At 38.9% G+C, this 26705-nt stretch overlaps 1 protein-coding gene across 20 annotated transcripts in view; it reads left to right on the plus strand.

Annotated features, from left to right (window-relative positions):
* LOC111972920 (triadin) overlaps positions 1-26459 on the plus strand; it is a 56939-nt gene extending 30480 nt beyond the window's left edge. For 11 of the 20 annotated variants that reach the window (XM_070446516.1, XM_070446525.1, XM_070446519.1 and 8 more), the window contains 18 exons: positions 473-850; positions 1096-1137; positions 1223-1261; positions 1478-1507; positions 1593-1640; positions 1727-1774; positions 1885-1932; positions 2045-2089; positions 2167-2235; positions 2324-2371; positions 2484-2627; positions 2743-2784; positions 4747-4782; positions 6333-6383; positions 7143-7376; positions 7482-7511; positions 19585-19632; positions 19891-26459. In XM_070446516.1, coding sequence (XP_070302617.1) covers positions 473-850; positions 1096-1137; positions 1223-1261; positions 1478-1507; positions 1593-1640; positions 1727-1774; positions 1885-1932; positions 2045-2089; positions 2167-2235; positions 2324-2371; positions 2484-2627; positions 2743-2784; positions 4747-4782; positions 6333-6383; positions 7143-7376; positions 7482-7511; positions 19585-19632; positions 19891-20051 — 1541 coding nt within the window. In that variant the 3' untranslated portion in view covers positions 20052-26459. The remainder of the gene's footprint in view (positions 1-472; positions 851-1095; positions 1138-1222; positions 1262-1477; positions 1508-1592; positions 1641-1726; positions 1775-1884; positions 1933-2044; positions 2090-2166; positions 2236-2323; positions 2372-2483; positions 2628-2742; positions 2785-4746; positions 4783-6332; positions 6384-7142; positions 7377-7481; positions 7512-19584; positions 19633-19890) is intronic. The other 9 variants (XM_070446518.1, XM_070446517.1, XM_024000030.2 and 6 more) reach the window with 9 other exon arrangements.
* Positions 26460-26705: the final 246 nt, after the last annotated feature.

The raw sequence follows: 26705 nt of genomic DNA on the forward strand, positions 1-26705 counted from the left end.
TTTATTGGTCTGTCAGCTCCTCGAGTTACTGTGGCTTTTCCCAGCAGTCTCTTGGTGTTTCCTGGTGCTTCTCACCTCAAAGATCTTGTGATTACAAAAAAATAAATACATGTAAAAGCCCTTTATTATTTTCAATTACATTCTGTCACATGAATTACTTTTCGTGCACCATATTTTATAACTTCAGTACCATTTAAGTACAGTACATGGTTACCAAGTATGCAATGAAAAGGCATTGTACATAGAAGTCTAACTGATCTGTTTTCTTGCTCTTTAACATTATTTAACATCCCTGGTTTAGTCCCTTGTTGCTCACCACCTCAGCTACTTTTTTCTCCTTGTCGTCACATACAATTTTAACTAGCTAACCTGTTTGATTTTATCTAGAGTTACATAATACATGATGAGATATGTCATCTGGGTCCAAGAATTTACAACTTTTTTTTATCATCTCCACTGCCAATTCCAACAGCTCCTCCAGCTCAGCCATTTTATCAAGCTCCTCCAGCTCAGCCATTTTATCAAGCTCCTCCAGCTCAGCCATTTTATCAAGCTCCTCCAGCTCAGCCATTTTATCAAGCTCCTCCAGCTTATCAAGTTTATCAAGCTCCTCCAGCTCATCCAGCACCAGCTCAACCAACAGCTCCAGTTCAACCAGCACCAGCTCAACCAGCACCAGCTCAACCAACAGCTCCAGTTCAACCAGCACCAGCTCAACCAGCACCAGCTCAACCAATAGCTCCAGTTCAACCAGCACCAGCTCAACCAGCTCAACCAACAGCTCCAGTTCAACCAGCTCAACCAGCACCTGCACCAGCACCTGGACCTGCACCAGCTCCATCGACTCAAGGTAATTATTCTCTCAGAACTTAAACTCTAACTTAGTAGCTGATATTGGAACTAGGTCATCTTTCTCTAAAGGGATAGAGTGCTTGCAAATAATATGAATATTACTTTTCCACACAGATAGAAACAATGCTTATATTCTCTCCATGTAAATTAAAATGCTCATATTCAATGCCATATTTTTTATTTATTGACCCTTGATACTGTGCTTGAAAGGAAACTCTTAACAGACTGTTTTTGCCATTGAAGAACCACAGGCTCCCAAAGAAAAGGCTGCCTCCACAAAGACGGGTACGAACATATTGTGTTGATTCAAAGGGATACACTTATATAACTTGTTCATGTCTGATCGGAACACATTCTTCTTCACTCTTAGTTCCAAAGGAAAAGACCAAGGCAGCTGCCTCAAAGACGGGTAAGAGACTCTCTACATACCAAATCATCCTTCACACTAACTGAAAACTGTATATGTTCAGTACTTGTTATGTAAATGAACTCAATGGTAAGAGTTTCAGTGTTAGAAGTTACTTCAGGTAAAGGTAAGATAGCTGCTTATAAGTATTACACCATAGCAGACACACATCGATCAGATTTTCTACTTATATTCTGTCGATCATTAATTTTTTCCCAGAGTCTCCTAAAGGAAAAGTTAAGAAGCAAGGTAAGAATTTGTACAATTGAACGGGATCATTGCTTTCTGTATTTAAATACAGTTAGATAGTTTATATTTCTTTCTTTCCTTCTAGAACTTGTGGTGTCCAAAGGGAAGTTCAAACCAGCTGTTGTAAAGAAAGGTACAGATTTTGGTAGTACATTATTAATAACATGCTGCGTACTTGACTTTTATTTGAAAATGTTGACCATGATATTTTCATTCCAGAAGCTGTTGTCTCTGAAGAAAAGACAATACCTTCCACGACAAAGAAAGGTACTTCAGTGTATGTTGTAATGTGTATACACAGACATTTTATATATGTTTACTTTTTAGAGTTGTACAGTGGGTGAATTTAAGTTTTTGGTCTGTGTTCTTTGTTTCAGAGGTTGTTGTTTCCGAAGATAAAGCTAAGACAACAGCTGCCAAGAAAGGTAACAAATATATGTAGCTGCTATGGGATTCTCAGAGCAACATTGAGCTGTATGAATACTGTACTTTGAATGATGAGCATATTTTCGATGAGCATATTTTCGTTTGTCTCAGATCCTGTGGAAAAGGACAAGGACAAAATAACTCCTACAAAGAAAGGTAACATCAACTTAGATCAAGTTATTCCAGTCAACAAATGAACACATGTTCTAAGTGTGGATATATTACTATTTTAGAACCTACAATCTCCAAAGAAAAAGTCAAGGCAACCACTAGCAAGACAACCACACCCACTACCAAGAAAGGTAATACTGTATTTCACAAATGTTAACTTGAGTAAATGCTCACTATGAACTGCAGTTAAACACTTATTACATTTATTGTTTCTATCAGAACCGTCTACTGCAAAAGCCAACGCCAAATGGTCGCTTGTAAAGAATGGTATAGCGCTTCCTACATCCTGCTTGGCTTAATTAACTTGTTCAATCAGGAGCCTTATTATCTTTTGTTTTATTAGTATGTAATGTAATAAATAATAGAATCTCTGCACTAGTTGTTTTGGAACCCGAGCCCCCTAAAGAGAAAGCCACTCCAAGAGTTCCCACTATGAGAAAAGGTAACCACACAAATGTAGTGGTGCCAATGGTAAAAGCCACCGCAAGAGTTGTCGCTATAAGACCCATATCTACAAAAAAAGGTAACCACACAGCAATTGAAATGTTTTTCACACTAAACACACCAAATACAGATTATTTTCAGTTAGATACAATGAAATTTGGAATCAGGCTGTCTAACTGTTCTCACACTTTTAGGTCCTGCAGTGAAGGAGAAGCTAACTAACGCACCTGAAGCAGGTACAGTAAAGTGCACCACTCCTATCTATTAGTGTGTCGAGCAGAAACMGACTATTATGTCTTTCACTGTTTTCCTTTTGCATTTTTACTACGTGGTACATTATTAAAAACTTCTTCTCATCAGCAAAAGACAAACCGAAAGCGGCAGAGAAAAAAAGTAAGAATGAGTTGACTATGCTTCGAGTGGACTTTTGAGTTTTTTTGGAAACAAACAGGTTAACACTTCAAGGGAAGTTAGAGGTAGTTGCGAGCAGATACCCATAGACTTCCAGTCATTGCGCTAATGCTAGTTAGCATTGGCTGGCGAACTTCCTTCATACTGGACACAGAGACATAAAAATGGTACCCACCAATTCATCTGACTCTGGGGAAGTTGTCAAAATCCTGAAGTATCCCTTTTTAAACAGCTGAAACAGGGGGGTGTGCTTGTGACCTGGACCTACAGTGGTTTAACAGCTCTCTCCCATGATGTACTCTAGCACCTAAAGGTTATGAAACCTACAGGATGATGCCTATTAGCAGAGTGGGAGCTTGGTTTGGTGCACAATATATCATATGCCACTTGCAAAATCCTTCAGAAGGATGCTGCAACATCTCTAATACATCCAGTTTTTCTTCCAGCTATCTCTGGATGTTAATAAGATTGTGCTGTTCCATTTCCTCTGTTGGTGAACACCGGCACGTACACAACCCTCCATCACGTTACTATAGCAACCCTTCGCCGAGGCCCACAACATGGATGGGTTTATTTACTCACTCAATTACTGTATTGGCTAAACAAGTATAAACAACCTCTGAAATCCAGCATACTAAATAACTGAATATGTGTTCTGCGGAGCATGGAGCGATCAGGTCACGTATGTAGGATTGAGTCTCTCATACAGCCATCCTGATTGTCTCCACACTCTCCTGAGCAGTTAAATGTACGGTTCAAATGTTTACCTGACATTTCTTTTTTGTCTACAATCAGCATATGTTCTGCTCCTTCCACCCAATGCCTAATTTCCTCCATCTATCTAGACCATTACCGTAGGATCCCTTTCTGAATTACCTCCCTGTATATCGCCTGTGGTTTGTCTGCACGGTAGAGCAAAGTGCTTATTTACTGACCTGGGTAATGGGTTTGGAAGAACTTCACTCCAGATGTACAGTAATTCCCTTCAAGGACTTAAACCCTAAAATCAAACACAAACAGTGGGACATCTGTGAAAACAAAACAAACATGGTTAACGATATATGGCTTTGCTGTGTTTTGACTACATTGATGATAGGCATACAGTAGGGTGKAATAGGGTGTTATCTGGGTATTACATATCCTTTTGCATAACTGATTAATCTATTTTCATTAGAATGAAGAACTGATTTCAACAGTTTAACTCCCTTGTCTAATTCCAAAGAAAGAACCTGGTAGCTTTGTGAGATTCTCAAAAGCTTGCCTTTAACCCTATAAAACACACTTCCGTGCGATTTACCCTGGCTTTACCCTGAGGCTGTTTACACCACCCAAAGATGAATTTAAAAAGTCCCCTTTGCATTGTTTCATAGAGCTTAATGCTGAAACTTATCTTGTAAAGGGTCACATGTTGGGGTTATTGTAGAATGTTATGTAGGCAAAACAGGTAGCTATGAAGGAAATTTTTATCTGTGGTGTTTCTTAGATTGGATTCTTATTGGGGTCAAAACCCAGATTCCTATTGTATGTCTTACTGCACTGCAGGCAATCCATTGTACAGCACTGAACCCGATTCATACGTTCCCACACAAGGTTTGGGAAAGAGTATGCATAGAGTATGTGTAATGTAACATCTTCAAGCAGTTTTTTATAAAAGACGGGAATCTATTTGGATTTGTAATATAGATGGACCCGATGACTGCTGAGATTGGCATGTTCCTACTGTTTGACGTTTTCACAGCTAGATTAGAATACATGTATCTCATATACATCTTTCCTCCTTGCGTAAGAAGAAGACAAGGTGAAGGATGTGAAGACATCAGACGGTGAGTTCTGTTCATGTAAAAGTATATAAATGCTATGATCTAGTTTGAATAGATGCTGCTATTGAATTAAAAACGGATTAGATGTTATAAAAGCTAGCTACCATAGCAACATCTACGCAGTATACCGTATCTGTTTACACAACTACAAACAGACTCTTCTTTTATCTTTCAATAGAGTGAACAGATATTACAGTTCTTATTTGACTAAGCCTCGTCCTTTAGCTATGGGGTATGTGGGATGGGCTGCAACGTCTTATTGCACAGGCCAACAACACTAGATTCCATTAGGGGGATGTTCTAATGTGTGAACCAGTGGATTCTTGATATTCTAGTCCCATCCCTTCCTGACCCATCTTCCCAGTTACTCTCTTCTCGCGTCCTGTGTGATTTGCCTCACAGTGCACACTGAACCTTATGCAATACTTAATCCTTATTGTCAGTATGATGGCTATCTACATGTAATGTATGTACAATATTAAAGCAAAACTGACTGATTTACATATCTTTTAAGACCTGATTGATCAGCAGTTACTTTATTTTAAATAGTTGTTGTAGTCATGCTTGTGTTCACTGCCATGTCCTTCCCACTCTCTGCACTTAGGGTATGGTAAACAAACATACAGTACAGTATATATACTGTACCATATACTCTAACACTGTTGGTAATGCACAGCTCCAGTGTTTCCCCTATATTCATTTAGCAACGGTGGGCCACTCCCAAAAATGTGATGTAATTTTTGGGGGGGACATTTTTTAATACATTTTCGGGYTGGTAAAAAGTTTTCAGTGCAAATGTATGCTGCTATTGAATAAAAAAAAGGATTAGATGTTATCAAACCTAGCTACCATAGCAATGTCTATGCGGTATATCTGTTTACACAACTACAAACAGCATCTCCTTTTATCTTCCAATAGAGCGATCAGATATTACAGTCCTTGTTTGACTAAGCCTCATCCTCTAGCTGTGGGATATTTGGGATGGGCTGCAACCTTTCATTGCCAGGCCAACAACACTAGATTCCAGTAATGAACTGATCTGAGGAAAAGTGGAAATCTGGTATTGACCATGTGAAATGCAGCCTATATCAAAGTGCGGCTGCCAAGACTTTTAGTCAATAAACCTGAGGCAAATGGCTCAATTTAATTAATGACCTCAGGCCAACTAGAGTGATCAATCAATAGATTGTGATGCAGCATTGAGTTTTTCCATGCCATTTCAGTCCCTCCTTGACATAAATACGTAAAAGACTAGAATTGTTTACTGCATGCATAGTTAATTCTCAAAGTTTTATTGACGAGACGTGTTAACGCAAGATGCACAGATTGGCTTATAGTTGTCATTAAACATTTTAAATGCTGTATGTGAATGACTTGTTCAAATTTCAACTAATTCAAAAGCTGTTTACATAATTACAGTTGAATAATACATTGTTGCTGAATAATGTACATGGTGCAAAACCTTTATCTGATCCCGGCATACACTAAATGCTTGTAAATGTATTATTGTATTATTATTGTAAATGTACTTATGGTTTATTTTTTTCTTTCAGCCAAAGCTAAAGCCACACAATCTGTGAAGACAGCCKAGCCCACTAAACCACGTAAGTAAATATTCAATCCCGAAGCAAGACATCTCCTTTGTTTTGATAAGCAGGTCACTTCCTGTCTTTTGTTTGTTTACCACGTGAATCCATGTGGGGCTTAATGCATTCCTTATCTTGCCTAAAACTGGAGAAGCCACAAAGAAGTGGTTTCAAGGGTTTGAATACATCTGTCATGCTAAATAGCACCATSAAATGCATATATTTTTTATTATTCATTGTTTTGTTGAGGGGCTCCTTGTCCATGGATCAGCCTTGTAAATGTCATATTCTAATCACTGGATGCCCTCTTCTTCTCTATTATAGTGTTTTGTAAAGCGGCACATTTTTATTGAATAGCATGCCACGCATAATGGTATAGTATTATAGTGATAGGTTGACTACATGCCAGCATCAGTTAACTTTCTCATGCTTATTAAACACAAAACACTAGTTGACAAGAAGAAATTGGATCCTTCAAACGCCATGGCTTTAGACAAAGGCCCGGCAGAATTACTTTGGGTACTCGACAGCACAGATCTGTTTTGAATAAGCGTTGCATGATTCTCTTTCACATCAATCATTATGTACATTTTCCCGGAACAAACAACACATGAAAAATAAAATCAGTCTCTCGTCACTTGATTAGAGAGGACGTTTACGCATGGCAAAACTGCAATTACAGCCATGTCACTTTGTGTTACAGTTTGAAGAGAAAACGTTTGAGATTATAAACAGAGTTTGAAGAACAGGTTAAATGGCATTTGTATCTTCTCATAGATAAAGCTGAGAAGACTGAGAAGGCTGAGAAGACTGAGGAGGCTGAGAAGACTAAGAAGACTGAGAAGGCTGAGAAGACTAAGAAGGCTGAGAAGACTGAGAAGGCTAAGAAGACTGAGAAGGCTGAGAAGGCTGAGAAGACTGAGAAGGCTAAGAAGACTGAGAAGGCTGAGAAGACTACGAAGACTGAGAAGGCTGAGAAGACTGAGAAGAAAGCTGTGAAAGAGGCTCAAGGTATGTTGGCTCAAAGTATCAAATGATACCTTTCCTCAAACAGTTCATACATTATTGATGTCTTTTGATTATTTATGCTTGATTCTTTTTTCCCTATGATTTCAGAAAAAGAAGTAAAGACCCCTGGTGAAGCAAGTGAGTAAATACCAATGCCTTGTGCCTGTGCTTGATTCAAATGAGAGATACGGATGTAGCATGGTGGTGCTCTGTCTAACCTAATGATTTTTTTATGCATTTACTATTTAGGATTATCTCAGTGTGTGGTCCCAGACTAGTAAAATCCAAATGTAATGCGTAAAACATTTACTGCTACAGTAGTCTGGAAGTGGGAGTCATATATATGTGATTTTTTTATGATTTCATATTTACACATCATTTGTACAATTGATGTAATGTTGATCATATGCAAATATGATTTTTATTAATTAGCTACTGTAGCAACAGTTTCCCTTGCAATTTCACATTAGAATTATCATATGTTTACCATTTCTAGAGATTGGTGCAGAATCTTCTTTAGCTTCTACTCAGGACTAAGGTAGTAGCTATATCTTCCACTCTACTGGTCAACTCAAAGAGAATAGGATTCTCTCTCTACTGTTAATTGCTCTGTGGTGATTTATTGGGAGTAAATTAATTATGTTGATGATGTGCTATTAAACACTGTTCACGGAGCCAGCATTTAGTTATTGAGAGAGATTATGCCTAGTGATAAATAGTAATAACACTTACTGGATTTGAAACCAAATGCGTTAAAGACATTAGGGGGATGTTCTAATGCGTGAACCAGTGGATTCTTGATATTCTAGTCCCATCCCTTCCTGACCCATCTTCCAAGTCACTCTCTCCTCACGTCCTGTGTGATTAACCTCACACCGCACCCTGAACCTTATGCAATACTACATGTACTGTATGTATAATATTATAGCAAAACTGACTGATATATATATATATTTTAAGACCTGCAGCAGTTGCTTTCTTTTAAATAAGGGTTGTAGTCATGCTTGTGTTCCCTGCCATGACCTTCCCTCTCTCTACACTTAGGTTATGGTAAACAAACATACAGTACAGTATATATACCATGTATATGTTTTGTATGGGCATACTGTATATGGTGGAAACATATATACCCATAAATGCTTATATATGTATCCACACATATAAGTGGCAGCTTCATTAAATAGTACCCACAAAACACCAGTCTCAACGTCAACAGTGAAGAAGCGACTCCGGGATGCGGGCCTTCTAGGCAGAGTTCTTCTGTCCAGTGTCTGTGTTCTTTTGCCCATCTTAATCTTTTCTTTTTATTGGCCAGTCTGAGATATGGCTTTTTCTTTGCAACTCTGCCTAGAAGGCCAGCATCCCGGAGTCGTCTCTTCACTGTTGACGTTGAGACTGGTGTTTTGCGGGTACTATTTAATGAAGCTGCAAGTTGAGGACTTGTYAGGCGTCTGTTTCCAGCTACAATAGTCATTTACAACATTAACAATGTCTACACTGTATTTCTGATCAATTTGATGTTATTTTAATGGACAAAAAATGTGCTTRTCTTTCAAAAACAAGGACATTTCTAAGTGACCCCAAACTTTTGAARGGTAGTGTATGTCTCATACAGTATATGTTGAAATATACATGAATTGGCCCTTTTCATATATGTGACATATATTTCTGCCTTATATTCACATACAGTACCAGTCAAAAGTTTGGACACACCTACTCATTCCAGGGTTTTTCTTTATATTTACTATTTTCTATATTGTAGAATAATAGTGAGACAACATCAAAACTATGAAATAACACACATGGAATCATGTATTAACCAAAAAAGGGTTAAACAAATCTAAATCTATCTTATATTTGAGATTCTTCAAAGTAGCCACCCTTTGCCTTGGTGACAGCTTTGCACACTCTTGGCATTCTCTCAACCAGCTTCATGAGGTAGTCATCTGGAATGCATTTCAATTAACAGGTGTGCCTTGTTAAAAGTTAATTTGTGGAATTTCTTTCCTTAATGCGTTTGAGCCAATCAGTTATGTTGTGACAGGGTAGGGCTGGTATACAGAAGATAGCCCTATTTGATAAAAGACCAAGTCCATATTATGGCAAAAACAGCTCAAATAAGCAAAGAAAAACGACATATATGTTTGACACATAGTATTGAAATGTTTATTACATTAATGTCCCTTATATGTGTAACGGCTGTCGTCTTCCTCCTCGTTAGAGGAGGAGAAGTTTGAAGGATCAGAGGACCAATGCGCAGCGTGGTAATTGTTCATCTTATTTAATGGAAGTGAACAACTCAAAATACAAAAACAACAAAGTGAAAACCGAAACAGTTCTATCTGGTGCAGACACACAAAGACTGAAAATAACCACCCACAAAACCCAACAGAAAACAGGCTACCTAAATATGGTTCCCAATCAGGGACAACGATTGACAGCTGCCTCTGATTGAGAACCATATCAGGCCAAACACAGAAATAGAAAATCATAGAAAAACTAACATAGACAACCCACCCAACTCACGCCCTGACCATACTAAAACAAAAGACCAAACAAAGGAACTAAGGTCAGAACGTGACAATATGTCACAATACATGTTAACAATATGTGTTAACATATATGTTTCAGGAGCATTATTTCAGTGATACTTGGTAATAAAACATTAGGAAAAAATGACACAAAACACAAACCTAATTTAATCCTATACCTTACATTTTTTCTCTCATCGCTTCTCAATTCAGCCATTTTACTGTTTTAAGCCGTTCCCGCTTGTCCCTTTGTTGCATCCGGGAAGCGCTTCATGACAGTATCTGTGGTGGGAAAGAAACAATTGTAAGATAAAGAGAACATAGAACAGTTAGGGGTTGGGTTTGGGCTCATACATCAATGTGAAAAGATTCAGTTTAATAAGAAATCCTTGACCATTAATGCCCTATTTACAATGATTGACTTGTACATTTAATTAAGGGATAGTTCACTTGTTTACACCTTATAGCCAGTCAGATGGTTCCTTACCCTGAAAGTAGTCTATGGGCCAGTAGGGAACTGTAATCCATAATTCAAAGTTGTTTAAATAGTCACTATTAACTTGAGGGGATTTAGCCACAAACATTTAACTTAGTCAAATGTGTGTTTTTTTGTTAGCCATCTGACTATTTGGTGTAAAAAAGTGAACTATCCTTTTAACATCTTCACTTATATTAAATAGAAATTGACCCCAACCTGTTATGGGGTATTCATTTTTAAAGGYATACTGACAGATTTKGAGATTTAGGTCGTTTTTCTACTTACCCAGAGATTAACTCATGAATACCATGTATATCTCTGCATGCAGTTTGGAGATTATTGAAGTTAGCATGCCATGAGTGATGTCATAGTCTCTTTAAAAATATCTCGACTATACCCGCACACTGTCAAATGCTCATTTGAAATTGATGAACAAAAAACTACTCGMCAGTTATTGCAGTACCCTTTTCACTTTTTCTCCCAGTCTTCTCTCCTTTTAGCTTTGCCACCTATCATTTTTTCAAATGAAATAAGTGTGTCATAATAATTCTCCAAAGTCATAATGACACAGCCAGATATTCAAATTTGAGTTAGTTCTGAAGATAATGTATTTTTTTTCACCTTTATTTAACCAGGTAGGCCAGTTGAGAACAAGCTCTCATTTACAACTGCGACCTGGCCAAGATAAAGCAAAACAGCGTGACACAAACAACAACACAGAGTTACWCATGGACAGTGTGTGCAAGTGAAGTAAGATTAGGGAATGACTCTGGCTTATCTGTACAACACTAGAGATAATACATACATAGACATGCTGTACCACAGCCATTGTCGCATAGAATTGGAATGAGTAAAATGGACATTCCCACCCGAAACAGTGTTGGTTTGGGTGAACCTAGCCTCTTCCTAGAAGCCTCTTTTCACAGGCAATGTATCTCTGACACAACGCCTGTTATCCGTATATGAGCAGAATGTCGGCCCAGGTTCACCTAGTTCCATCCTCTCCCACTACCCGCGACTGGACTTCCTCTCACTACCATATTTGGTGGTGAGAAAACATTCTAAACTGATGCTTCAGCTTTAWAGATCCTGTGATGTGTCTGGGTTCGCCCTTCTGTTGGTGACCACATAAAGTMCATTCGGAAAGTATTCAGACCTCTTGACTTTTCCCACATTTTGTTACGTTACAGTCTTATAAAATTAATTAAATAAAACAWTTCTACACACAACACCCCATAATGACAAAGCGAAAACAGGTTTTAGAAATGTTTGCACATTTATTAAAATGCGCAATCGGGGGAGAAATCCTTGACCATTAATGCCTGACCCAGTGGTCAGGGAGGTGACCAAGAACCTGATGGTCACTCTGACAGAGCTCCAGAGTTCCTCTGTGGAGATGGGAGAACCTTCCAGAAGGACAACCATTTCGGCAGCACTCCACTAATCAGGCCTTTATGGTAGTGGCCAGACGGAAGCCACTCCTRAGTAAAAGGCACATGACAGCCCGCTTGGAGTATGCCAAAAGGCACCTAAAGGACTCTCAGACCATGAGAAACAAGATTCTCCGGTCTGATAAAACCAAGATTGAACTCTTTGGCCTGAATGCCAAGCTTCACATCTGGAGGAAACCTGGCACCATCCCTATGGTGCAGCATAGTGGTGGCAGTATCATGCTGTGGGGATGTTTTTAAGTGGCATGGACTGGGAGACTAGTCAGGATCGAGGAAAATATGAATGGAGCACTCAGAATGGAGCACTCAGAGCACTAAGTGTTAAGTTCATGTTTTAAGTATCCCTATATTTCTGTTATTACGGGGCTATCACTCAGTCAAGAGTGCGCATGCGCAGGAAGTCTTGTCGTTGGACCTAGCCTCGAGGGTAATGGCTACTTGTAGTGTGTTCATATAGTATAGTAAACTTTGTTAAACTGGAACCTTGTCGTTGTGTCATTTCGAATTAASATTGGTAGCAGAGGATGGTTTCTAACTACAACGTGCCACCTCGCTTCGACGAGAAGAGGTCGTACGAAAGTTGGAAAAATGAACTGGGAATCTGGACACGCGTTACTAATCTGGACGCGAAAAAGCAAGCACTTGCGGTGGTATTATCGCTCCAAGGGAAGAGCGAGAGATACAGCACTGGAAATATCCGTTGAGGATTTGAACAAGGATGATCGGTGTGGGCAACTGTTGATCACATCCTACGGATCTGTTATTATCTTTAAAGAAGAGAAAGACCGTGCCTACAAGGCATATTCAAACTTTGACAGTGTTACGAGAGATATTTCGGTTGCAATGGCGGACTACATCATTGATTTCGAACAGAGGTACAATAGAATGCGCAAGTACGACATGGTTCTCCCAGATGCAGTGTTAGGGTTCAAGTTGCTAGACACTGCTTGTCTAGATGGTAGGGAGAAACAGTTGGCTTTGACTGCTTGTACTGTGCTGACTTTTGCATCTATGAAGTCGGCACTAAAAAGAATATTTGGTGAGAAGACGTCTGTCGGCCAATAACAGATGGAATGCAAGTGAGTGACGCAGCAATATTACACCGAGCAGCACAGAAAAGGCGCCAACAAGTCACGTTCTCAAGACAACCAGAAGAGGGCGCCATTTCCGGCACAAATCCACTGGACAAATATGAAAGGAGATCGAAATGTGCAATTTGTCAAAGCACTTACCATTGGGTTAAAGACTGTCCTCATAAAAATGAACAAGTTAAACTAACAGAGGAAAATGTAAACACAGAGTAGAGCAGTGTAACATTACACTGTTTTCAAATGAATCTGATACTGAGATTTTTATAGTTGAATCCTTAGGATCTGCTGTGATTGATACTGCATGTACACGGACAGTGTGTGGTGCAAAATGGCTTGATAGCTATGTCAGTGAACTAAATATGAAAGAAGTACAAAATATGTTGACACACCAAGCAAAAGAGCTTTCAAATTTGGAGATGGGAGAATTGTCCATTCTACCAAGAGAGTTAAGATACCAGCAAAAATTGGTCAGACTAAGTGTCACATTGAAACAGAGGTGGTCCCTACAGATATCCCCTTACTATTAAGCAAAGCTTCCTCAAGAAGGCAGAGGCTGTACTAGACATAAAAAATGACAAGGCAGTGATGTTTAAACAACCAGTGACTCTTGAACTTACTACCTCAGGCCACTATTGTGTAAACATTTTAGACAAAGACATCTCACAGAGTCCATGCAAAATGAGATTCTGACTGACACAGAGCACATGGAGATTCTGACAGTCACAGAGAACATGAGCACTAAAGAAAAACACAAAGTATTGCAAAAGCTTTACAAACAGTTTGGACATGATACAGTTGACAGACTTCAGAAGTTACTCAGCAGTTCAGGGAATAATGATGATGAGAAGTACGAAACTGGAAACAAAGTGTACTACAAACGAGTTGACTGTCAAGAGTGGAAAGGACCGGGAGTAGTCATTGGTCAAGATGGTGTGGTGATATTTGTGAGGCACGAAGGCATGATTGTCAGGGTGCATCACTCAAGATTGCGGAAAGTAAATGATCAACAAGATAGAGGGGCTGTAGCTGAGAATCAGTCTCCTAATGAAAATGACAAAAAGGACACAGTAACAGACACAAACCTACCAGATGTCACATCCAATGATATGGACACTGAAACTGACACAGGAATGGAGCAGAGACCTTTAACCATGCCACAGGTAATACTATTGAGCGTTCAAATGAGGAAAACATTCAACAACAGCCATATGTGTTAAGAGAACATGGTTGTTCCAATCTGAAAACAGGACAAACTGTTAAATACATGGACAGAGAAAGTGGTATTCCACATACAGCAACCGTCATTGGACGAGCAGGAAAAGTAAAACACAAAGACTGGTACAACTTGCAGTACTCTGAACCAGCTACACATTCTGGTACAACAGGGTCAGTTGACCTGTCACTTGTAGATAATATCAGAATTGAATCAATGGAAAATCGAGAAAAACAGAATGACATTCAAATGATGATGTACTTGAAACAAAGGACGTGTCATTTGGCTCAGCTAAGCTAGATGAGCTCAGTAATTGGAGGAAAAAATTTAGTGTTTGAGGAAGTCAAAGACTTTGGCCAAAAATGCGTCTCAACAAGGTGGGTGTGTACCCTTAAAGAATCCTTAACTGGAATAGTGCCTAAAGCACGTCTAGTGGCTAGAGGTTTTGAGGAGCTGGCTGCTAAAGAACTCCCAAAAGACTCACCGACAATGCCCCTCAGAGTCACTCAGATTGCTGATGTCAGTGATCTGCCAGAAAAAAATGGAAACTTAATTCCATAGACATCAAATCTGGATTTTTGCAGGGAACGAGCTGTCAAGGGACATTCACATCCGACTCCGCCCGAAGCTAAAAGCGAAGGAACACTGTGGAACTAAAAAGTGTGTGTATGGACTGGCAGATGGATCACTCTACTGGTACAACAAAGTCAAGGCAACATGCTGAATACAGGTGGAAAAATGTCACAAGTGGATCCTGCAGTCTTCTATTGGCTTGATAAAGACTGCAATGTGACTGGAGTACTTGCCTGTCATGTTGATGACTTTATCTGGGCTATCACTCAGTCAAGAGTGCGCATGCGCAGGAAGTCTTGTCGTTGTTGGACCTAGCCTCGAGTGTAATGGTTACTTTTTTTTTATTTTATTTTTTTTATTTTTATTTTTTTTCTAGGGTGGATCAGCTTAATATTGCGGAAAGAATGTTGCTTCCAATGTAATTGTCTGCATCATTTCCAATCCCCCATATTTTTTGGGGTAAATATTTATATCCATACACGCATGCATACATATACACATACAGTATATACATACACAATACCTATATAGACATACATACTTTTTTAAAGAATATACCTTTATTATTATTCCCCGCAACCCTACCACCGCTCCCCCAATTGGAGTAAACTAATAAACACTTCTGCTTTTACCTTCAATTTATACATCTTATACCTATTTTACAGACACAGTCTACTTTATAATAGTTCTCTCTTGTTTGTTCTTAGTCCTTCCTCTATTTCTGTTGTCCATCCAATTTTATTTCCACTTGTAACTGTGCTATTTCACAAAAGCTCCGCACCTATACACATTTCACAGATCCCGTATGCACCTACATTGTTTACTCTGTATTTTATGTCCCACCCTTCGTTCCACTCAACCCTTACTCTATCTTCCAACATCATCCATTCGGATTTTTATTTGCCATATATTTTTCTCAACTGTGCTGTGATGCTTCCAAAAAAGATTTTGAACCTTCCTATTCCTCTATCTATACGCTTCTATCCACTTTGTACAGATTTAAAATAAAAACATTTTTGCTAAAAATATATTTATATATTATTGATGATTGATGACTATGGGCTTTCAATCCCCCCAGTATTGCCTGATCTATCGCAGCGTTTAGTGTCTCTAGGCAATGTTCTGCAATTCTCTCAGCACATTCTGGACCTGTGGAGAAAAAAACGAGCTACTATGGACAATCACCAAACACGTAATGATGCCTAAATGACTCTGCTCCTCCGTCGAAACAAATCTGCAGAGCTGGGAAGATTGTATACCCCATATAATATAACATTCTATTGGTTGCAAGAATTTTGTACAGTATTTAAATTGAAAAATTCGAAGTTTTGAATCCGGCGTTTTTTGTTTCGTATCAATTCATAAACCATGTGCCATGGAATGGGTACATGTAAGGGCTGTCGCTTCTCCTCAGTCCTCGGACGAGGAGAGGAGAGAAGGATCATTCAGACCAAAATGCAAGATTAGGGAAATAAGCCATCTCTTTATTTGAAACGACGATGGCAAACACGAAAAAAAAAAAACACTTTCAAAAATACAAACAAGAAAAACGACGTAGCACGAAACCTGAAACATAAACTTACCTAACTAAACGTAACACTTACGGACAGGAAACAGACCTACATCGAAACGAACAACGAACAGTCCCGTATGGTGCAAGACATAACACAGATACGGAAGACAATCACCCACAAACAAACAGTGAGAACACCCTACCTACGATGACTCTTAATTAAGAGAGAACGCAAAACACCTGCCTCTAATTAAGAGCCATACCAGGCAAGGTATACACGCTTGGTTTTTCTGAAAACGCGCTTAATCGAATATGCGGTCAATGATCTGCCACACGCACTTCGATTAACTTTTAATGTCAAGAGCACGCAGTAAGACTCCTCTACCCCAAAAACAACGCGCCTGACCATTAAATCACGATAGCAAGAACAACATAAACTAAAGGTCCAGGACGCGTTACATTGATAGCATCCTCTCGCAAACATCTCTTTACGCCAACTATGTTGGCAAGTTTATATGGCACAAGCATGCTCTTAGTTTTTTGGTCACCTTACAATGAAATTTGGTATCTTGTTTATTCATGTTATCACACTTTTCTTTAACCATGGTTATGTTCTTTAATAACACGGGCGAACATACAAGTTCCCGGTTTATTTTTTCCCCCCGTACTACTTCCCTCCTTTCCCTTTTCATTTTTGTGGTAATGCTGCAATATATGTTGTTGTAATTTTTGGAGTAGAGCAGACATTTCCATAATGTCTGGTGTTAAGCTGGCATATGCTGTGACTAATCCACAGTCCTCATTGGTATGGATGATCATTCACAAAAAATTATACTTTTTTAAAACATTTCTTCGAGTTAATACAGTTTTTTTTTATCAATTACTATATTTTGAATTTAAGGAGAATATTTCTGTTTTGTACCTCATTCTGTGTCCGTCGCTTCAGGGTGTTTCAGATGGCTACTTCTGTAGTGTGTCATAGTAGATAAGAAAACTTTGTTAAACTGAACCCTTGTCGTTGTTGTCTTTCGAAAGTTACACACTAAGGACCTCAGGGCTGGGAACGGAAGGTTATTCTTCTCAACTGTACCCTGAAGGGCGCCCTTAACCTATTTGCCCTCACAATACGCATGCAGGCAGTGGCTTTGGGACAAGTCTCTGAATGTCCTTGAGTGGCCCAGCCAGAGCCCAGACTTGAACCCAAATCAAACATCTCTGGAGTGACCTGAAAATAGCTGTGCAGCGACGCTCCCCATCCAACCTGACAGAGCTTGAGAGGATCTGCAGAGAAGAATGGGAGAAACTCCCCAAATACAGGTGTGCCATACCCAAGAAGACTTGATGCTGTAATTGCTGCCAAAAGTGCATCAACAAAGTACTGAGTAAAGGGTCTGAATACTTATGTAAATGTGATATRTCAGTTTTTTTATGTGCAAAATAACTGTTTTTGTTTTGTCATTATGYGGTATTGTGTGTAGATTGATGAGAGGGAAAAACTTTGTAATCCATTTTAGAATAAGGCTATAACGTAACAAAATGTGAAAAAAGTCAAGGGGTCTGAATACTTTCCGAATGCACTGTATCTGTTTAAGAGAACAAAGAAAAAGAGACAGGAAGAGAAACGGTTAGTTGTCACTTCTTCGAGTGTTGTTGAGGGGAGGGGGGACACAAACCACTGTGCTCCCCCGCCTCCTGCTGGTCGCAAAAGGCATGAACAATACCCAAAGGAAGTCCTTGGAGGGCTCAGGCCCAAATAAACGTGGATTTCAACGATATACAGTCATGGATTAAAACAACAACATCTTAACCATGTTTAATAAATACAATGTGATTCCATTGTAACGGCAGCCTTCCTCCTCTTCGTCTGAAGAGGAGGTGTAGCAGGGATCGGACCAAGACGCAGCGTATTCCGTGTTCAACATGTTTTAATAAAGAGACGATAACGTGAACACTATACAAATACAAAATAACAAACGTGGCAAACCGAAACAGTCCTATCTGGTGCAGAGAACACAAAGACAGAAGACAACCACCCACAAATCCCAACACAAAACAGGCTACCTTAATATGGTTCCCAATCAGAGACAATGACAAACACCTGCCTCTTGATTGAGAACCATAAAACATAGAATGCCCACCCAGCTCACGTCCTGACCAACACTAAAACAAGAAAACACAAAAGAACTATGGTCAGAACGTGACATCCATAACCTTATGGGCAGCCACAACTATACTGTACAAAAATAAACATTCATTCTTAGATAGGTTTTTGTGTGTTTTAAAACTTTTCAATCACAAATCATAAACCTACAATAGTCTACGCCATCCKAATCTAATCTCAAAATGATTTGGCAGGTGTCATATACAGTAGATACAGGAAACAACAAAGTAATCATACTTAACACTAAATGCAATTAGAAAATAATTTATTCCTACATGTAAAATGTATGTATTGTTTATAAATATATGCCATTTAAAAAACTAAAATGTTTCTGGAATAGATTTCAAAGCAATAAATGCATTAAATGCATTTAACAAGGGGGGGGTGACTTATYTATGTTATTAAAATATAAGATCTTATATTTTAAAATGTATGTCACGTTTATATATAGGTTTTGAATATATGATGATATATTTAAAAAATAAGATGTCATGTTCTTTGATATGCAGTGCCAGTCAAAAGTTTGGAGACACCTACTCATTCAAGGGTTTTTCTTTATTTTGACTATGGTAACAGCTCCGCTTCCTGAGGTAATTGCGGTTGTTAATGCATTCATCTTATTAGTTAAGTGTATCCAAGGTTCCAGCATTTAGCCACATTTTCCTTATTTAGCAACAGGTCAGCTAGTTTTGCGGTTTGGATTTATGCTGTGGATTCTCTGTTTTTCTCCCTGAGGACCGAACAAAAACCCTGTGTCATATTTGATTAGATTAAAAACATTTAAAACATCTCTTTCTAATGGGGAAATGATTCTCCTTTCTTCATCCATCGCAGGAGTTTTTAAGGTCATCTGTATCATTGAAATTCACAGTCCATTTTCCCCAGTGGACTACTATAGACTTTCTGATCAGAATTCCCCAGGAGAGTGAGCCTTTCTCATGTCTGCACAGCCACACACATTCCCTGCATCCCTGTAGTCTCCACAGGGCTGGAGAAGTCCCATTGGGCTTGAAAGGGTCTGCTTTGAAATTCCATTCTCTGTAATGGATATATTAAATCTACAGTAGGGGTAAGAGAGAGCCATCACATTGTGTATTCATACAAGGAGAATATATACATTGGGTACCTTGAGATAGTCTTTGTCCTCTCACTCTCATACATGTTCTATCTCTGATTCTCTGTGTTCTTATCCCACGTCAGAAGATTCTCAGACTGAGGAGAGAGCCACGGACAAGAAGAAGACGTCGGGTAAGATCACTGATGGAGAAAGTTCTGTCCATCTTAAAGGGAAACTCCACTCAAAAACTGTCTTTTGGTATTTGATTCATTAGTCCACTGTTGATACAGTCCCAAAATGTTTTGCATGTCAGCAGTTTTCAAGATATTGAAAACTGAAGCAAAGTGTCACTGGCCACAGCATCATGCTTCTTCTTCCTGTTATACAAACACATGCAAAAATAACAAATCCTTCATTTATCCCTTATTTTCCCTCATTGTATCTTACAGGTCAAACAGTCTTGCAGTGTGTTTTTATTGGTGGAAAGAGTGCCCACTACCCTTTGCTACCTCCCACCCCTGGTGTGACCCCTGTGTCGATGAGCCCAGCCATGCAGTCCATGATGATGCAGCAGGTGCAGCAGCAGAAAGCCCGAGCAGTGGGACAGTAGACTAGCTCCTCACCCCTATGCTGCTCCCTCATCTCAGTCTGCACTTCAACGTTAACCAGCAGGTGGCGCTGCTTGTATTTACTTCTGGCCCACTGGCTTCTCATTGAAAACGGAGGACAATCAGGAACTAAAGGGGAAGGATGGATGGACAGTACAGTATTATTTATTTTTCTATGACCGGTCGAGCTCCCGTGAGTTTCTAAGTCCCTAAATTCCTTTCCTTTAGCTGTGGCTTTGCTGCTTTTTCWACACTCTTAGAAAAACGGTTACGAAAGGGATCTCTGTCTGTCCCAATAGGAGAACCCTTTTTGTTCCAGGTAAAACCGTTTTTGGTTCCAAGTAGAACCATTTTGGGTTCCATGTAGGACCCTCTGCGAACAGGGTTCTACATGGAACCCAAAAGGGTTATACTTGGAACCAAAATGGTTCTATCTGGAACCAACAAGAATTCTTCAAAGGGTTCTTCTATGAGGACAGCCGAATAACCCTTTTAGGTTCTAGATTACACCTTTTTTTCTAAGAGTGTAGCGCTCAGTGTTGAGTTCTTTGTGATCTATGCTTTTCTGTAGATGTATTTATTATGAAAGGAGTGTAAGTTATGGATACATCACCTTCAGCAGCAAATGGAATTGATCATTTCTGTACATTTCAACCAAATGCAATGTACACATGCATTTCATTTGTAATTAGGCTGAAGTTCAATGTACTGTATATAATGTACATCTTGATATGACATCTTGTAGTTTACGTTTGTTGAATGGTTACTTCACATCATTATTTTTGTTACATCACAACATTCATCAAGTTAATGATTGCAATACTTGTCTGTACATTGATTTTTGGGCCATACATCTATGGCACTCGGATATAAATGGAGTTAGGAGTTTTATTTCATGTTTTGATTCTATTTTGTTAAGGAAACTCACTGAAAATGCTATGCAATAACAAATGAACAATGTTACTCAGTTTGGCCGAGCATGTCCATGTCGGTAGGTTTCTGTTGATGTGTGTCATACCCTGCTGATATTGCACTCTGTGCCTTACCTGTGTCAGGAAATCCTAAACCATATTTTGAGACACTATTGTAGAAGTTGCGCATCAAATCCAGAGTACAAAAGATACCGCAAATAAACAATGACCCACTGGGCAAAAACAGGTTGAATGAACGTTGTTTCCACGTAATTTCAACCCAAAAAATTGATGTGAAGATTGTGGAATCAACGTGGAAAACTGATTAGATTAAGTAATCAACGTAAGGGCATTTCATATTCTTTTCACCCAACTTTATACTAAGTCTAATGACATGGTGACATTTGTCGTTGATTTCAAGTTGAATTCACGTTAGTTGACAATTCAACCAAATGCAAATCAAAACTAGACGTTGAACTGACGTCTGTGCCCAGTGGGGAAGATCTTCAGAAAATATATGTTTTTAATTGTGTGGCTTTGTGCATCATAGTTTGGCCAAGAAAGAGGATATATATTTGTTTTTGCCTAAAAATGGCCATATCATTAGTTAATGAAAAAAAGTTAAAATGTAGTCCCCCTTACAAAGATGACAAGGAGTTTTCACCTACGGTAAACGTGTCCATTCATTGTCAGAAGTTATAAAATATTGTTCACAGGCATGCTAACACCTACTGTATACATCTTCCCAGATCTGCATACACACATGAACATTGCCTTATCACTCATTACTTACACTGTGATGTTGTTTTATGTATTGTATGTTAAATGTGTTGCTTCCATGTAAATAACTGCATCAGCTTGTATTTTGCTGCTTGGCATGTCGGTAAAGGATTGTGGGATATTGAGTATGGTAGAATTACTCATGGGAGCTCCCGTTGTTAACCAGAAGAACCTCTCTCTCTCTCTCATCCTCTGAGGAGTGTGTGTAATGAGAATGCAACACTAGAGGAGGTCAAGTCAATGACTGTCCACACGTTTTTTTTATGACCAACAAGGATTATCGTGAGATGGTGTTATGATGTTATCCTGTGATATATAGGTGTGGGTGACTTCATCATCCAGTCATGTTCCTATCATAGCGTTTGCTTCTATGCGCAGCAGCCAACTGCTGAAATACAGTGCCCTCCATAATTATTGGGACAGTGAAGCATTTGTTTCTTATTTTGGCTCTGTACTACAGAAGTTTGTATTTGAAATCAAACAGTGACAATGAGGTTAAAGTGTTTACTGAGAGKTTTAATTTGAGGGTATTTCCATCCATATCGGTTGAACCGTTTAGAAATTACAGCACTTTTTGTGCATAGTCCCCCCATTTTAGGTGAGCAAAAGTATTGGGACAAAGTAGTACAAATTTAAGTATTTTGTCCTATATTCATAGCACGCAATGACTACATCAAGCTTGTGACTCTACAAACTTGTTGGATGCATTTGCTGTTTGTTTGGTTGTGTTTCAGATTATTTTGTGCCCAGTAGAAATAAATGGTAAATAATGTATTGTGACATTTTGCAGTCCCAATTATTGTAAATAAGCATAGAAAATGTTTCTTAACACTTATACATCAATGTAGATGGTACCATATGATTACGGATACTTTTTTACGAATCGTGAAATTATGAGTGAGTTACAGACAAAAAGTTACAAWAACAAAAATGTCATACCCCCAAGACATGCTAACCTCTCACCATTACAATAACAGTGGAGGTTATCATTTTTGTGCGTCTTTTTGTGCCTCTCACTCATCATTATTCACGATTCATTCAGGATTATCCGTAATATGGCAGCTTCCACATGGCAGCATCCACACATCCACATATTCTCATTCACAATAAAAGTGACTCCAAAATGACACAATACATTATTTACCATACATTTCTATTGGGTACAAAATAATCTGAAACACAACCAAAACAAACAGCAAATGCATCCAATAAATMTGTAGCTTTACAAACTTGATGTAGTCATTGCGTGCTGTGAATATGGGACCAGATAATTAACTACTTGCAAGTACTTGCTTCACTGTCTCAATAAGGAGGGCACTGCATTTTCAAGTAGGTGTACCTTTTTCTGATAATGGTGTTGCTCGAGACTTGATGGTCAGGAGTCCATGTTTCAAGACCATGTGAAAGAAACTATTGGATCTGAGCTTAGATGTCCTCGCTACAACAGAAGGGACAATAAGTACAGTTGAAGTCGGAAGTTGACATACACTTAGGTTGGAGTCATTAAAATTCGTTTTTCAACCACTCCACAAATTTGTTGTTAACCAACTATAGTTTTGGCAAGTCGGTTAGGACATCTACTTTGTGCATGACGCAAGTAATTTTTCCAACAATTGTTTACAGACAGAATATTTCACTTATAATTCACTGTATCACAATTCCAGTGGGTCAGAAGTTTACATACACTTAGTTGACTGTGCCTTTAAACACCTTGGAAAATTCCAGAAAATMATGTAATGGCTTCAAAAGCTTCTGATAGGCTAATTGACATCCTTTGAGTCAATTGGAGGTGTACCTGTGGATGTATTTCAAGTCCTACCTTCAAACAATCAGCCAAAAATTGTAGACCTGGTTCATCCTTGGAAGCAATTTCCAAATGCCTGAAGGTACCGCGTTCATCTGTACAAACAATTGTACGCAAGTATAAACACCATGGGACCACGCAGCAGTCATACCGCTCAGGAAGGAGACGCGTTCTGTCTCCTAGAGATGAACGTACTTTGGTGCAAAAAGTGCAAATCAATCCCAGAACAACAGCAAAGGACCTTGTGAAAATGCTGGAGGAAACAGGTACAAAAGTATCAACATCCACAGTAAAACAAGTCCTATATCGACATAACCTGAAGGGCTGCTCAGCAAGGAAGAAGCCACTGCTCCAAAACCGCCATACAAAAGCCAGAATACGGTTACAACTGCACATGGGGACAAAGATCATACTTTTTGGAGAAATGTCCTCTGGTCTGATGAAACAAAAATAGAACTGTTTGGCCAAAATGACCATCGTTGTGTTTGGAGGAAAAAGGGTGAGGCTTGCAAGCCAAAGAACACCATCCCAAACGTGAAGCACGGGGGTGGCAGCATCATGTTGTGGGGTGCTTTGCTGCAGGAGGGATTGATGCACTTCACAAAATAAATGGCATCATAAAGGAAGGGAAATTATGTGGATATATTGAAGCAACATCTCAAGACATCAGTCAGGAAGTTAAGCTTGGTCGCAAATGGGTCTTCCAAATGGACAATGACCCCATGCATACTTCCAAAGTTGTGGCAAAATAGCTTAAGGACAACAAAGTCAAGGTATTGGAGTGACCATCACAAAGCCCTGACCTCAATCACATAGAAKATTTGTGGGCTGAACTGAAAAAGCTTGTGCGAGCAAGGAGGCCTACCAACCTGACTCAGTTACACCAGCTCTGTAAGGAGGAATGGGCCAAAATTCCCCCAACTTATTGTGGGAAGCTTGTGGAAGGCTACCCGAAACGTTTGACCCAAGTTAAACAATTTAAAGGCAATGCTACCAAATACTAATTGAGTGTACGTAAACTTCTGACCCACTGGGAATGTAATGAAAGACATAAAAGCTGAAATAAATCATTCTCTCTACTATTATTCTGACGTTTCACATTCTTAAAATAAAGTGGTGATCCTAACTGACCTAAAACAGGGCATTTTTACTAGGATTAAATGTCAGGAATTGTGAAAAACTGACGTGAAATGTATTTGGCTAAGGTGTATGTAAATTTCCGACTTCAACTGTATAGACAATACATGGTGACTTGAGAGCCCATACTGTGAAAGCCTGAGCGTAAAGGCTGAGCAATGACTTTGTTTTGACTGTAGCTGTCTCAGCCTGCTGTATGGTATCTATCTACTATCTATCCATACATTTTGCAGTGGTACAGTAAACTGTCTTTTTCCAAGGACACGTGCATCCACAGTCAGCAACAACAACTCGACAAAGTATTGAGAAGTAGGCCAGAGAATAAAAGAAACTTGACTTTGAAGTTCCAGAGCTCCATTTCCTGTTCCACCAGAGGAAATGCTGCTGTGTGCTCTGTGTTGTTTTCTGTGGATCTGACTAATGGCTGGGGGCAGAGTCCCCCCACCATGAGATACACTCATCAACGATAAACATCAACAACAACATCAGTGAATACTATTTTTTCATAATTATAACTATGTCTTACCTTTCTATTCTTGTATTTTTTTGTCAGGGAAACTTGTTTACCGGTGGTGGAAAGTACTTGTTGGTTGACTGCTCTTTCATCATGAGCTTGGTCYTATCATCATACCTTTCTCGGTCACTAGGTATAACAAAGCAACGGCAAAGACAACCGTACCATATGAGGTTTTAATACCTTAAGTTTACTTGATTTACACCAGTGCCGCTGGCACATTTCAGTGAATTTATTCACTTGTGGAATTTCTTGACAGAGTACAGACCTCAGATATACATGATTTATAAGCACTGAGTATGTGCCGGTTATGTGAGCTGTAACAATGTCATTTCAAAAACATTATTCAGAATTGAAATATGTTTTGGGTTGTTTTGTTCTTTAAGATGATTCAGTTTTGTTAATTGCCCGTATTATGCATGACTGTTATTTGAACAAAGACAACACATTTTGCAGTTATTGTCCCTTGTTTTCAGCAACACTCTGGTGAGTACTGTAGGACTTGTAGCACTACTGTAGGACTTGAAATATTAGCTATTAACAGACCTGTCAGACATCAGTTGAGCTACTTGTAATGGATGGATATAGATTGTGTTGCTGTGAGATGTGTACACTCTGTTGATTTCCTGACATGCACAGAGGAAAACAAACTCTCCACCTTATGTAACAGCAACAATATGAGATATGTTCCCAAAGACTAATTTAAATTTAGATACATTTTCTTGCAAAAAAATACACAAGGGACATTTTTTATTTTGGGATATTCCTTTTTTATAGCCCTTTACCCTGGGTTACCTTGTCAGTGCTCTATTGCTACTTTGTGAGACTATTGATCAACTTTCTCCCTGCTCTGCTGTAGCTCTGTCCTGCAATTAATCACAACAGGATGTCACTGATATGTTTAATGATACTGTTCTTATGTTGTAGTTTTAGTTTTTGAACAGTTTTAACCAAGTCCAAACTCTTATTTAAACAACAGCACATTATTTATTTTAAATCCCCCCCAAAATATATTTTGAAAGTATGTTGTACATGGAGCATAAAACAACTGGTAATACAGTACTTATATAGCGTTACAGTATTTATATGAATTCTTATTTTTTTGTTTCTTTGTTTTGTTTTCAGAACAATGCTCTCTTTACTTTTTTTTGTCAACCTTGTTTAGTTTTTAGTATACAGTACTTTAAGCACAATGTGGCTCTGGACTACACATGGCAATGCAATGTTAGCTTTACGAATTGAGTAAACATGTTACCATTTTAAAGGTCTTTGTGTTTTATTTTTGGTATGGGCTAACTTCATATTATAGATATAGATGTCTTTAATACCTTCGAGTCATGGAAGGGATAGTTCGGGATTTTGGCAATGAGGCCCCTTTTATCTACTTCCCCAGAGTCAGATGAACTCATGGATACATTTTTTGTGTATCTGTGTTCAGTTTGAAGGAAGCTGCTAACTAGCGTTAGCACTCTTACTAACTAGCGTTAGCACTCTTACTAACTAGCGTTAG

Source organism: Salvelinus sp. IW2-2015, linkage group LG14 (genome assembly GCF_002910315.2).
Source record: "Salvelinus sp. IW2-2015 linkage group LG14, ASM291031v2, whole genome shotgun sequence".
NCBI classification, from domain to species: Eukaryota; Metazoa; Chordata; class Actinopteri; order Salmoniformes; family Salmonidae; genus Salvelinus; species Salvelinus sp. IW2-2015.